Genomic DNA, 11,358 nt, shown 5'->3' on the forward strand with positions numbered 1-11,358 from the left:
CTCAGCTGCCTCCTGCTTCAGGGCAGAGGCTTTGCAGTCCACAGGGAGCCTGGGCACAGAGGGTGTCCGTGGGGCACAGGCCAGCTTGCAGGGCCTGCAGGCAGGGCAGAGATGGTTAGTGCCAGGGGGGATCCTGACTGCCCCTGGCACGGGGCTGGGAGGCACCTGGGTGCTGCGTGGCTCCCTCCCTGGGGGCCAGGGGTCGCACTCGCACCGTGACGGCCACGGCGCCCTCCTGGGGGGAGGGACCAGCACCATGGCGGCGACGACGACGCAGGGCTGAGGGCACTGCCCCTGGGGTCCGCACAGCACCGCTCCAAGGACAGCACTGGCTGAAGAACACAGCTCCGGGCTCCAACGTCCTGAGGGCGCACTCTCGGGAGAAAAAAAGGTCAGGCAGGGAGGGGAAGCGGCGGAGGGGGAGCCGCAGGCTGGAGAAAGCCTGGACACCCCCAGCCCCCCACCCGGGACCCTGCTCCCACAGCCCCCCTGTGGTAACTCCCACCGGTACCCCGAGAGCTGCCCTTCCAATACCCTCCAGCCCTACAGGTTCCCAGCGTCTGCAAGGATCCTACATCACCCTGGGGTCCCCACAGCCACCCTAACGCTCCTACAACCGCCCCGGGACGCCCCCACATCCAGAGCCCTGATCCCTGATCCCCAACCCCCTCCCCACGCCCACATCCCCGGCCTCTAGCCCTCCCCGGCGCCCCCCCCAGCTTCCCCCCAGCGCTGCCACCGCCGCCTCCAGCACTCCCTGCCTCCCCCAGCCCCCGCTCCCCGCAGCCGTCCCCATCCCTCTGCCTCGCCGCTCCCGGGGCCCCAGCGCTACTCACCGCCGCCTGCGCCGCAGGGCTTCAAACGCTGCCGCCGGACACGCCCCCTGCGCTCACTGGCCGGTGCCCGAACGCAGCCCCCCATTGGCTCCCGACCGCCGACAGCCCCGCCCCCTCCCGCCCGCGCAGAGCACCATGGGAGCCGTAGGCCGCCGGGGCCCGGCCGCCATCTTTGCCCTCAGCCCCAGCCCTGCCCTGGCAGCTTCTCCTCCCAGCTCCCTGCCGGCAGCTCCGGCCCCGACCAGCCCCCGCGGCCAGCCCAGCGCCGCCTGCCCCTCAGCAGCGCTGAGAAGCCAGCACCGGGCACCCACCAGGGCCCGCACGGGGCACGCCCAGGGCTGTCCACACCTCCCCAGGGGCTCTGCTCTCTCACCCGGGGCTGGAGGCACTCTGGGGCTGCTCCTGCTGCGCTGCTGCTCAGAGGGCCTGAAGGATGCTCTGGGGCTGCAGAGAGAGGAGAGAAGGGCAGCAGGCAGCGCCGGGCACACCCAGGCCCTGGCAGATACCTGCTCTATTGCCCTCCCCCAGCACCAACCATCCCCATGGCAGGGCTCTGCTCCAGCTGGCACGGGGCTGGCACAGCAGCAGGCTGCAGCCACCCCCCAGCACCAACCATCCCCATGGCAGGGCTGTGCCTCCAGCTGGCACGGGGCTGGCACAGCAGCAGGCTGCAGCCACCCCCCAGCACCAACCATCCCCATGGCAGGGCTGTGCCTCCAGCTGGCACGGGGCTGGCACAGCAGCAGGCTGCAGCCACCCCCCAGCACCAACCATCCCCATGGCAGGGCTCTGCTCCAGCTGGCACGGGGCTGGCACAGCAGCAGGCTGCAGCCACCCCCCAGCACCAACCATCCCCATGGCAGGGCTGTGCCTCCAGCTGGCACGGGGCTGGCACAGCAGCAGGCTGCAGCCACCCCCCAGCACCAACCATCCCCATGGCAGGGCTGTGCCTCCAGCTGGCACGGGGCTGGCACAGCAGCAGGGCTCACTCCCAGGGCAGCCTCACCTGGGCTGCAGAGGCCTTGGCAGCTCGCTGCCTGCTGCGCAGCTGGGGGATGCGGCTCCGCTGTCCACCCCCGGGGGGGCAAAGGGCTCTGAGGGAGGCAAAGAGGCCATTGGCACCCAGGCAGGCTCGGGGCAGAGGGCACTGGCAAGGTGCAGCTGCAGCCATGGGGCAGGGCCCACACTGGGGAGCACAGGCAGCTGCTGGCAGCTCTCTCACCTCTCAGCTGCCTTCTGCTTCAGGGCAGAGGCTCTGCAGCCCACAGGCAGCCTGGGCACAGAGGGTGTCCGTGGGGCACAGGCCAGCTTGCAGGGCCTGCAGGCAGGGCAGAGATGGTTAGTGCCAGGGGGGATCCTGACTGCCCCTGGCACGGGGCTGGGCCCTGCCCTGTCCCCATTTCCAGCTCTCCTCACTCTGAGCTATTTGCAGAGCCCCAGAAGCAAGGAGGTCTCCCTGGGGGTGTCCTGCACCAGCAGGGCCAGGTGGGGCTCAGCCTCTGCACAGCCACAGGGCTCCAGAAGAGCCAGAGCCTCTTTGCTGCACCAGCCAAAAGCCACCCCAAAGATGCCCAGGCCCCCAAGGGCACAGCCCTGACCCCCAGTGCCAGCAGAGCAGATGCCCAACCTGCTCCCAGCCAGCACTCCTGAAGCAATCTGGAGGATGCTCCAGGGCCAAAGGGAGGAGCAGGAGCAGGAAAAGCTTCCCTTGGAATGCTCTCTGCCCTGTGCAGCCATGCCCAGGTGAGCTCAGCCTGTGCCTGCTGGCCAAGTGCCTCCTGCCCACCCTCTGCCCTCCACAGAGCTGCAGCCATCCACACAGGAGGCACCCAGCCATGGAGGGCAGGATCCCCAAAGCCACAGGGAAGGCCCCAGGGCAGCACTCACTTGGGCACCGAGAGGGCATCCTGCTTGTGCTGCCAGCCTGGGGGCTCCAGGCCCCTGCAGCCCAAGGGCTCAGGGCTGCTGCCTGAGGCTGGCAGCCTGCAGACCTGGTAGGTGACATTGAGGTCATGGCTCCTGGCAGCAGCTGCAGCCCTGGGGCAGAGAGAGACAGAGCCAAGGAGCAGTCAGGGGCTGAACCTCAGCCCCTGGCACCCAAGACAGGCTCAGCACCACCAGCAGCACCTCTGAGCCCCCTCCTCAGCTGGGGCACAGCCTGGGGGGAGCTCTGGGCCAGGCAAGCTTTGAGGCAGAGCTCATCCCTGGGGCAGCTACGTGCAGGAGGAGGGGGCACACACTGTGCCAGGGCAAGTGGCACACAGGGGGGCCTTCTGCTTGGCTTTTTCTCTTCAGCAACCCCTGCCCAGGTGAGCTCAGCCCACTGCTGCCCACCCCCCAGCCCTGTGCCCCCTGCCCACCCTCCCTCCCCACAGAGCCGCAGCCACCCCCCCAGGAGGCACCCAGGGGGTCCCCAACCCCGCAGGGAGGGCCCCAGGGCGGCACTCACTTGGGCACCGAGAGGGCATCCTGCTGCCGGAGGAGGTCCTGGCTGGGGGGCTCCAGGCCCCTGCAGCCCGGGGGCCCAGGGCTGGCTGAGGCTGGCAGCCTGCACACCTGGTAGGTGCCATCCAGGTCAGGGCCCGGGGGCAGGGCACAGCCCTGGGGAGCTGCCAGCGGCGCCAGGGGCAGGCGGCTCCGGGAGAGCCTCTCCGGGCACAGGCTGGAGCCGCAGGGCCAGGCTGGCAGCGCCACAGGGGCTGGGGGGGCTGCAGCCGGGGGGCAGGGGCTGGGGGGGCTCTGTGCCGCCCTGGCAGCCTCTGCCGGCTGCCCACTCGGCCGCCGGCGTTTGGGCCGCGGGGAGAGGCTGCAGGCAGAGGCCGGCTGGGCAGGAGTTGGCATCTCAGGGGACCTCCTCCTCTTCCCGATGGGGCTGAGGGCCAGCAGCCTGGCACTGCTGAGCGCAGCCAGGTGCTGCCAGCCTGGCAGGGGAGAGCTGGTCATGGGGGCGCCAGGCACAGCCACGCAGCTCTCGGCTGGAGGAGCAGAGCAGAGACCGAGTCAGCTCCCTGGCTGCAGCTCCCAGGCCCTCCCCCCCTGCCCCCCACCCCCCTCAGCTCTTTGCTGGGACTGCCCCAAACCACACCAAGCCCAAGAGCCAGCACCAACCATCCTGGGCCCAGAGCAAGTGCCCCGTGGCAGGGCCTGGCCTGTGCCCAGCAGCAGCCTCTGCAGAGCCAGGCTCTGCTGCTGGCCTCATGCATGGGCACCGAGGATGAGGAGGAAGAGCTCAGCCCTGCCCAGACACAGGCTGCCAGCAGCCAGGCCACAGCTGGGCTGAGCGGGGCAGATGCAGCCCAGAGCAGTCACCCACAGGAGATAAAGGCAGGCTCAGACCCCACTGGGTGCCAGGGCAGGAGAAACTTCTGCCCCTGCCCTGTGCCCACAGCTGGCAGCTGCCCCCCACCACCCCCCAGCCCTGCAGCAGAGCCTGGGACAGAGGAGAGAGAGGGCACCAACCTGGATCCTCAGCAGCACTGCCCTGCTGGCTCCTCTGGGCTGGGCTGGCCCTGCTGGCCTCTGCAGCCCTCCCTGGGGAGGAGGCCTGCTCCTGGCTGGCAGCAGCCTCCTGAGGGGCCAGGGGCTGCAGTGCCTCAGAGGCCACAGCAGCAGCAAGGAAGCTGCCAGCCTGGGGCAGGGACTGCTGCTCTGGGGAGGAGCTCCTGGCAGCAGCTGCAGCCCTGGGGCAGAGAGAGACAGAGCCAAGGAGCAGTCAGGGGCTGAACCTCAGCCCCTGGCACCCAAGACAGGCTCAGCACCACCAGCAGCACCTCTGAGCCCCCTCCTCAGCTGGGGCACAGCCTGGGGGGAGCTCTGGGCCAGGCAAGCTTTGAGACTGAGGGGTGCCCAGGCTGGCACTGCAGGACCTGAGCTGGGAGATCACCTGTGGGCTGCAGGGCACCCAACAGCAGCCCCAGAGCTGTGCTGGGCCTCAGGCACACAGCACAGGCAGCCTCCCTCGGGAGACCTTCCCCCTGCCAGGACATTGGGGCACAGACAGCAGCAGGTGGTGCCAGGGCAGCACCTCGGGGAGCAGAGGCAGCAGCAGAGCCCTGGGGGAGGCAGCTCCAGGCCTGGCAAGAGGCACTGAAGGCTCTCAGCTGCTGTGCCTGGAAACCTTCCCTGCTGACCCTTCCAGGGGAGCTTCTCCCCTGGGACTGGCTCTCTAGGAGCCAAATCCCACCTCAGAGGGCAGGCACTGCTCTGTAAGCCAAGGCCTGGGCCCTCCCCCACCTCCAGCACCCTCAGGGGGCTGCACACCACAGGAAGGTTGAAACTCTCTGAGCAGCCAGGAGCAAGTGGCACAGGGAGGGGGCACAAGGACACTCACCCCTCTGGCTGGCTGGCAGTCAAGCCCTGCAGGAGGGGGGCTGCTTCCTTTGCTTCCTGCTGCACATCTGCCTGCTGGATGGCTGGGGCAGACCTTTCCTCTGCAGCCTGCAGCAAGCCCCCAGAGCAGCATCAGGCCAGAGCTGAGCTGAGCCTGGGCCCCCAGCTGCCCCTTCCCTGCCAGGCTCAGAGCTTTCTCCAGCACTCCACAGCCCAGCACCTGCTGAGCCCAGACCTCCCAGAGCAGCTCAGCTCCTGCCCTCTCCCAGCCTGCCCAGTGCAGCCCAGCAAGGTACCTGAGCTGGGTCCCATCACCAGGCCAAGCCCTCCTCTCACCTCCTCCAAGGCCAGCTGCAAGGCAGCAGGACACCCAGCTGCCAGCTCCTGCTGCTCTCCAGCACTCTCCCCACCAGGGAGCTCCAGGCACGCCTCGGGCACAGCCTCCTCCACCCTACACAAGTCACAGCAGCAGCCCCTGAGCCAGGGAAGAGCCTCTGGGGAAGCCATCCCTTGGCCTACCAAGGTTTGGGATGGAGCCAAGGGCAGCTTTGGCCTTTGTCCCCCAGCTCTGGGGGCTGCCAGGCTCCTCACTCCAGCTGGGCAGCCGAGAGGCTGTGGCACAGCAGCAGAGCAGCTCAGCTGCGTCCTGGCAGCCACTTGGGCTGCAGCCAGCAGCCAAACTCTGCAAGCTCCTGGCCCTGGGGGACCCCAAGGTGCCAGCCCAGGCTCCCTCCCTCCTGCCCAGCAGCCTCACCTGGGCAGCTCCAAGGGGCTGGAGCCGAGGGCAGGCAGCGGCTCTGGCGCCTGGCTCTGTGCCTCGCGGGCAGCATCCTCATAGGCACGGAGCTTGGCCTGCAGCTCTGCCACCTGTGAGCAAGGGGCAGCCCTGGCTCAGAGCATGCCCTGAGCCCCAGCAGCTCAGCAGGCTGGGTGCCAGGCAAAGCAGAGCCGCAGACAGAGCCCAGCCCTGCCCCCGGCAGCTCACCTCCGCTCTCAGCTGCGCACACAGCACAAGGTACGGACAGACGTGGGAGTCCGGGCTCGGCAGGTTGCTCTTGAGCTGCGGGGAGAGGGAGGAGCGGAGCTGAGAGCAGCACCGGGACAGCTCCTTCCCCTCCGCTGAGGCGGCAGCGGGGCAGCTCCTCAGCCTGCCCTGGGCTGGTGGGGCCCGAGGGGCTGCAGCTGACTCTGAGAGGGGCTCCAGAGGCAGCCCGGCTGCAGCAGGGAGGCGGCAGGGAGGCAGCAGCCCGCAGCAGCCTGCCCCAGGCTCCTTCCCGGGCAGCCCCAGCAGCTGCCGGCCGCGGGGCGAGGTGCTCACCGAGACCTGGATCTCCTTGGCCCTGCTGGCATACTTGAGGGTGTTGAGGGTGTCCTGGCAGCAGAGCGGCGAGGGGCTGAGGGCAGCCAGCATCAGGGTGCGGCAGTTGCCGCCGATGGAGTCCTTCAGCAGCCGCGTCAGCTTGCTGTCCCGGTACGGGACGTGGCTCTGCTTGCCCTGCCCGGCACAGCGAGGCTCCGCTCAGGGGCTGGCCCTCGGCTCCCAGCCCCGGCCAGGCCCAGCCCACGGCAGCTCTGCCGTGGGGACGGCGCTCAGGGCCCCTCAGCGGCAGCCTCACCTTGGCCCCAGCCAGCGCCTGGATGACGCTGAGCAGGGCCAGCAGCGAGCGGTTGATGCTGGCTCCCTCCCGCAGCCGCTCGCCGCTGGTCTTGGCCACCGCGGCTCGCTCCGAGCCGGCCAGGTCGACCAAGCTCATCTTGGCCACCCGCACGGCCCCAGCGAGGCCCTCGGCGCGGTCCTGCTGCTTCACGTAGACCTGGCAGGGCACACAGAGGGCAGGCTGCAGCTCCGCAGGGCGCTCGGGCTCGCCGCTCGCAGCCGCGGCAGCAGCCCTGGCACGCCGGCCCTGGCACAGCATCGCCGCCTGCCCCCCTCCGGGCAGCGGTGCCAAGGGCTGCCCCAAGCACCACCCCTCACCTGCAGCACGGCGTGGGAGCGGGAGGAGGAGGCGTTGGCATCGGTGGCATGCTGCGTGCGGTTCCTGCTGCCCCCGAGCAGCATCTGCAGGAGCTGCTCTGCCGAGCTGGGCTGGCGGGGAGCAGGCAGAGGGCAGGGATCAGCGCAGCCCCGGCACGGGCACCGAGCGCCCACAGGCTGAGGCCTCCTGCGCCCCTGCAGGGCTCCTCTGGCCTCGGGCTCAGCGCTGCTGCCAGCCGGCACCCACCCAGCCGGCACCCCCGGGGCCCCGCAGCCCCTGCCCCGGGGCCCCGCAGCCCTCCCCTCCCCCTCCAGCTCCCCCGGTCCCAGCTGGCACCCCTGGGGCGGGCACAGCGCTGCCCACACCTTGTGCCTGCTTCCACCCCCACCTGCTGGATGGAGAGGCCCTGAACCACAGCTCCTCTCTCAGGATCCTCCCGGATGGGCAGAGGGCCCTTGGGCTCCAGCAGGTCACGGATCTGCTCGTTGTAGACCTGCAGCAGGCAGCTCCAGCTCAGGCTGAGGCTTGGGGCCCCAGAGGGCAGCAGGCAGAGGAGCTTGGGACCCCAGGGCCTGCTGCCCACCCAACAGCACCTCTGGCACCTGCCGCCAGCAGGAGCAGCTGAAGGTGCCCTAAGGCAGGGGACAGCTCAGGAGGCTTCAGCAGCCAGGCACTGAGCCACTGCTCCTCCAAAGGCCTTGCAGCCAGGAAGCCCTCATTGCCCTGTGGCCCCCAGCTCCAGAGGGGGCAGGCCAGCAGCACCAGCCCAGCAGCCTGGCCAGGGGCAGCCTGCTTCCAGTCTGGGGCTGCCCTGGGCACAGTTGGCAGCACAGGGGTAGCCCTGGCACTACAAGCCCAGACCTTGGAGGTGGTGGCCTGGCAGCAGGAGGGGCACAGCTGGGCACAGCCTACCTCCAGGTAGGAGACCAGGACCTCGCAGCTCTTCTGCTCCTGCCTGGCCTCCAGCCTCCTGAACAGCTCCTCCATGGTGAGGTAGATGATGCCAGGGCTGTTCTCCGAGCCCAGCATGGTGTAGGTTTTCCCTGCTCCGGTTGCTCCGTAGGCAAACACTGGGAGGAGAAAGGGAGGAGCCCTGAGAGCAGCCTCCATCGACAGCAGCACTGGGGGGATGCTGCCAGCTCTGCCTCAGCTGGGGACACAGCCCCAAACCCAGCTCCTGCTGTGGGGCACTGCTGCCTCCCACTCACATCCTGTCCAGCAGGGCCCCCGGGGCCCTCTGCACCAGCCTGCTGCCCAGCCTGCACAGGGCTCCCAGCTGATGCCACCCCACAGGCAGGACTCCACACTCATCTGGGCTTGTCTCTGCTCTCCTCTTGCTGGCCTGGGCCCTGCCTGCCCCCAGAGCCCTCGGATGACATCTCCAGGCCAGCACTGGCCCTGTCCCGGCCACACTTGTCACGGCCCCAGCTTGGTGCCAACAACAAGGTCAAGGCTTTCTCTTTCTGCAGAGCCTCTGCGTCCCCACTGCTGCCACAGCCGCTCAGGGCTTCTGGAACCAACCCCCAGCTCTGCTGAGCCCACCCAGAGCAGGGGCAGATGGGCAGGAGCTCCTGCAAGGGCCAGAGCAGGCTGCTAGGGCTCACCAGAGCAGTTGTAGCCGTCGAGGAGAGTATCGACCATCTGGCGGGTGGTGTGCTGGAACACCTCCTCCTGGGTGGCCTGCTCAGCAAAAACCCGGTCGAAGAGGAACTTCTGATGTTTGCCTGGGTTCTTGCCGCGGCCAGCAGGCAGCACACCGCCGGAGGCACCAGCAGTCCCCTCAGGGTCGAACAGGAGGGTGTGATGGTCGACCACCCTCAGCAGCGGGTGCTGCGCGGCTCCCTCGCCGGGGGCCGGGGGTCGCACTCGCACCATGACGGTCACGGTGCCCTCCTGGGGGGCAGGGGCCGCCGCCATGGCGGCGGCGGCGACGAAGGTGACACAAGGCTCAGGGCACTCCCCTTAGGGTTCGCACAGCACCGCCACAAGAAAAGCACCGCTCGAAGGAAAGCGCCGGCTGAAGAACACCGAAGAACACAGCTCTGGGCTCGAAAGTCCTGAGAGTGCACTCTGAGAAGAGACAACAAGGGTCAGGCGGGGAGGGGAAGCAGCGGAGGGGGAGCCTGAGGCTGGAGAAAGCCTTTACCTCTCGAGCCCGGAGCCTGCTCCCGAGCCCTGCCTGCCCTAACCGCCGCCGCTGCCGCCGGGGCTGCCGTTACACCCCCCCAGCCCTGCGCCTTCTCCCCGTCCGGAAGGAGCCTGCATCCCCTGCGGGTCCTCACAACCGCCCCAACGCTCCGACCCCACCGCGGGTCCCCAGAGCCCCTCCACAGCCTCGGCCGCGATCCACCGGCCCCGGCCCCGCCACGCTCCCCCGGCCCCGCAACGCACCCCCGGGCCCCGGCCCCGCAACGCTCCCCCGGGCCCCGGCCCCGCCACGCTCCCCCGGCCCCGGCCCCGCAACGCACCCCCGGGCCCCGGCCCCGCCACGCTCCCCCGGCCCCGGCCCCGCCACGCTCCCCCGGGCCCGCCACGCTCCACAGCCTCGGCCCCGCCACGCTCCCCCGGCCCCGGCCCCGCCACGCTCCCCCGGCCCCGGCCCCGCCACGCTCCACAGCCTCGGTCCCGCAACGCTCCCCCGGCCCCGGCCCCGCAACGCACCCCCGGCCCCGCAACGCTCCACAGCCTCGGCCCCGCAACGCACCCCCGGCCCCGGCCCCGCAACGCAACGCTCCCCCGGCCCCGGCCCCGCAACGCAACGCTCCCCCGGGCCCGGCTCCGGCTCCACAGCCCCGGCCCCGCAACGCTCCCCCGGCCCCGCACCCAGCACTGCCCAGGGCGCTTCCACCGCCGCCTCCCGCAGCCCGCCGCAGCCCCCACAGGCTGCCCCTGACCTTGCAGGCTGTCCCGGATCCCGCAATCCTGCCTCAGCCCCGCAGCCCGCCTCAGCCCCGCGGAACCCGCAATCCAGCCTCAGCCCCGCAGTCCTCCCCTGCCTTTCCAGGCTGCCCCCGGGCCCCGCAGCCGTCCCCATCCCTCTCCCTTAGCCCTTTGAGCCCGGGAGCTCCTCCTACCGCTGCTTCCACCGATGAGGGCTCAAACAGTCCCGCCGACCACGCCCCCTGCGCTCATTGGTCAATCGTCGAGCAGAGCCTCCCATTGGCTCTTCAGCAACGCGAGCCCCGCCCGCTCCCGCCCACGAGCCCCGCCCGCTGCCGGCCGCTCCGCCCGCGAGCCGCGGCCGCTCCGCGCAGTGCACCATGGGAGCTGTAGGCCGCCGGGGCCTGGCCGCCATCTTTGCCCTGAGGAGCCAGCCCCGGGCACCCCTCAGGGCCTGCAAGGGGTCCCCCACCCCGGCCCCGGCCCCAGCCCCAGCGCTGCCCACACATCGCCAAGGGCTGTGCTCTCCGAGCCGGGGCACGGAGCACTCTGGGGCTCCTCTCGCTGCGCTGCCGCTCAGAGGGCCTGAAGGATGCTGCGGGGCTGCCGAGAGAGCAGAGAAGGGCAGGAGGCAGCGCTGGGCACAAGCAGCAAACGCAGCTCCGCTCCTGCCGGCTGCCGCAGTCCCTGTCCCGAGCAGAGGCTTTGCTGTAGAGGGCAGCTGGCAATCAGCTGCTTAACCCAGCCCCACGCTGGCACCGAGCTCCTTGCCCAGCTGCTGCTCGTGGGGCAGGAGTTGCAGTAGGGAACCAGAGAGCTGCAGGGCAGTGCTGAGAGGTTCTGCTCTTGAATCCTGCCCTGCAGGCACTGACCTGCTGCCCTGGCTCTGCTGCAGGCACCTGGTCCCCATCCTCACTCCCAGCCTGAGGCATAGATTGCTCTGCCTGCCCTGCTGCCTGCATCAGCTCTGTGCCTGCTGCCCACCCCCGGGGGGCAAAGGGCTCTGAGGAAGGCAAAGAGGCCATTGGCACCCAGCCAGGCCCGGGGCAGAGGCCTCCCTGCAGCCCCATGGCCCCTGGGTGCCAGCTCTGGGGACCCAGAGGCTCTGGGGAGCAGAGGGCTGGTGGCACTGAGGCTGCTGGATTGCCTTTCGTGCCCAGCCAGCTCTGTGCCCTTGGGGCTGTCCTGGGCCGCTGGCAGCAGTGCCAGGCAGGGCTTCTGCCCACACAGACACCTGCTCTGGGGCACCGAGGTACCCCACAAGTGGCACTTGGCATCCCCACCCTGCCCCCCAGGGACAGCCCCAGGGACAGTGGCTGTGCCAGCCCCTGGGCTCA

At 70.2% G+C, this 11,358-nt stretch overlaps 2 protein-coding genes across 2 annotated transcripts; both read right to left on the reverse strand.

Moving 5' to 3' along the window:
- Positions 1-1,174: 1,174 nt before the first annotated feature.
- On the reverse strand, positions 1,175-5,706 carry LOC137457707 (kinesin-like protein KIF18B). Its single transcript, XM_068169552.1, has 8 exons — positions 5,502-5,706; positions 5,167-5,273; positions 4,296-4,516; positions 3,286-3,811; positions 2,724-2,873; positions 2,059-2,154; positions 1,843-1,930; positions 1,175-1,280 (listed from the first exon to the last, which is right to left on the reverse strand). Exons 1-8 carry the CDS (start codon positions 5,670-5,672, stop codon positions 1,254-1,256), a joined length of 1,386 nt encoding a protein of 461 aa, XP_068025653.1. The 5' UTR covers positions 5,673-5,706; the 3' UTR covers positions 1,175-1,253.
- Positions 5,707-5,915: 209 nt separating this feature from the next.
- On the reverse strand, positions 5,916-9,458 carry LOC137457710 (kinesin-like protein KIF18B). Its single transcript, XM_068169554.1, has 9 exons — positions 9,288-9,458; positions 8,746-9,211; positions 8,054-8,211; positions 7,530-7,634; positions 7,141-7,251; positions 6,782-6,979; positions 6,484-6,660; positions 6,151-6,225; positions 5,916-6,032 (listed from the first exon to the last, which is right to left on the reverse strand). Exons 2-9 carry the CDS (start codon positions 9,056-9,058, stop codon positions 5,916-5,918), a joined length of 1,254 nt encoding a protein of 417 aa, XP_068025655.1. The 5' UTR covers positions 9,059-9,211; positions 9,288-9,458.
- Positions 9,459-11,358: the final 1,900 nt, after the last annotated feature.

Source organism: Melanerpes formicivorus, unplaced genomic scaffold, assembly GCF_026170545.1.
Source record: "Melanerpes formicivorus ecotype bairdi unplaced genomic scaffold, bMelFor1.0.p_v2 SCAF_193, whole genome shotgun sequence".
NCBI classification, from domain to species: Eukaryota; Metazoa; Chordata; class Aves; order Piciformes; family Picidae; genus Melanerpes; species Melanerpes formicivorus.

Excerpts from the sequence above, each read along its gene's own strand:
- LOC137457707 (XM_068169552.1), bottom strand. The coding sequence starts at position 5,672 with ATGGCTTCCCCAGAGGCTCTTCCCTGGCTCAGGGGCTGCTGCTGTGAC. Across the intron at positions 5,274-5,501 it reads TGCAGCTGGCCTTGGAGGAG|GCTGCAGAGGAAAGGTCTGC; the intron begins GTGAGAGGAGGG and ends GGCTTGCTGCAG. Across the intron at positions 4,517-5,166 it reads ACTGCCAGCCAGCCAGAGGG|GGCTGCAGCTGCTGCCAGGA; the intron begins GTGAGTGTCCTT and ends TCTCTGCCCCAG.
- LOC137457710 (XM_068169554.1), bottom strand. The coding sequence starts at position 9,058 with ATGGCGGCGGCCCCTGCCCCCCAGGAGGGCACCGTGACCGTCATGGTG. Across the intron at positions 8,212-8,745 it reads CGACGGCTACAACTGCTCTG|TGTTTGCCTACGGAGCAACC; the intron begins GTGAGCCCTAGC and ends TTCTCCTCCCAG. Across the intron at positions 7,635-8,053 it reads TCCTGGTCTCCTACCTGGAG|GTCTACAACGAGCAGATCCG; the intron begins GTAGGCTGTGCC and ends TGCCTGCTGCAG.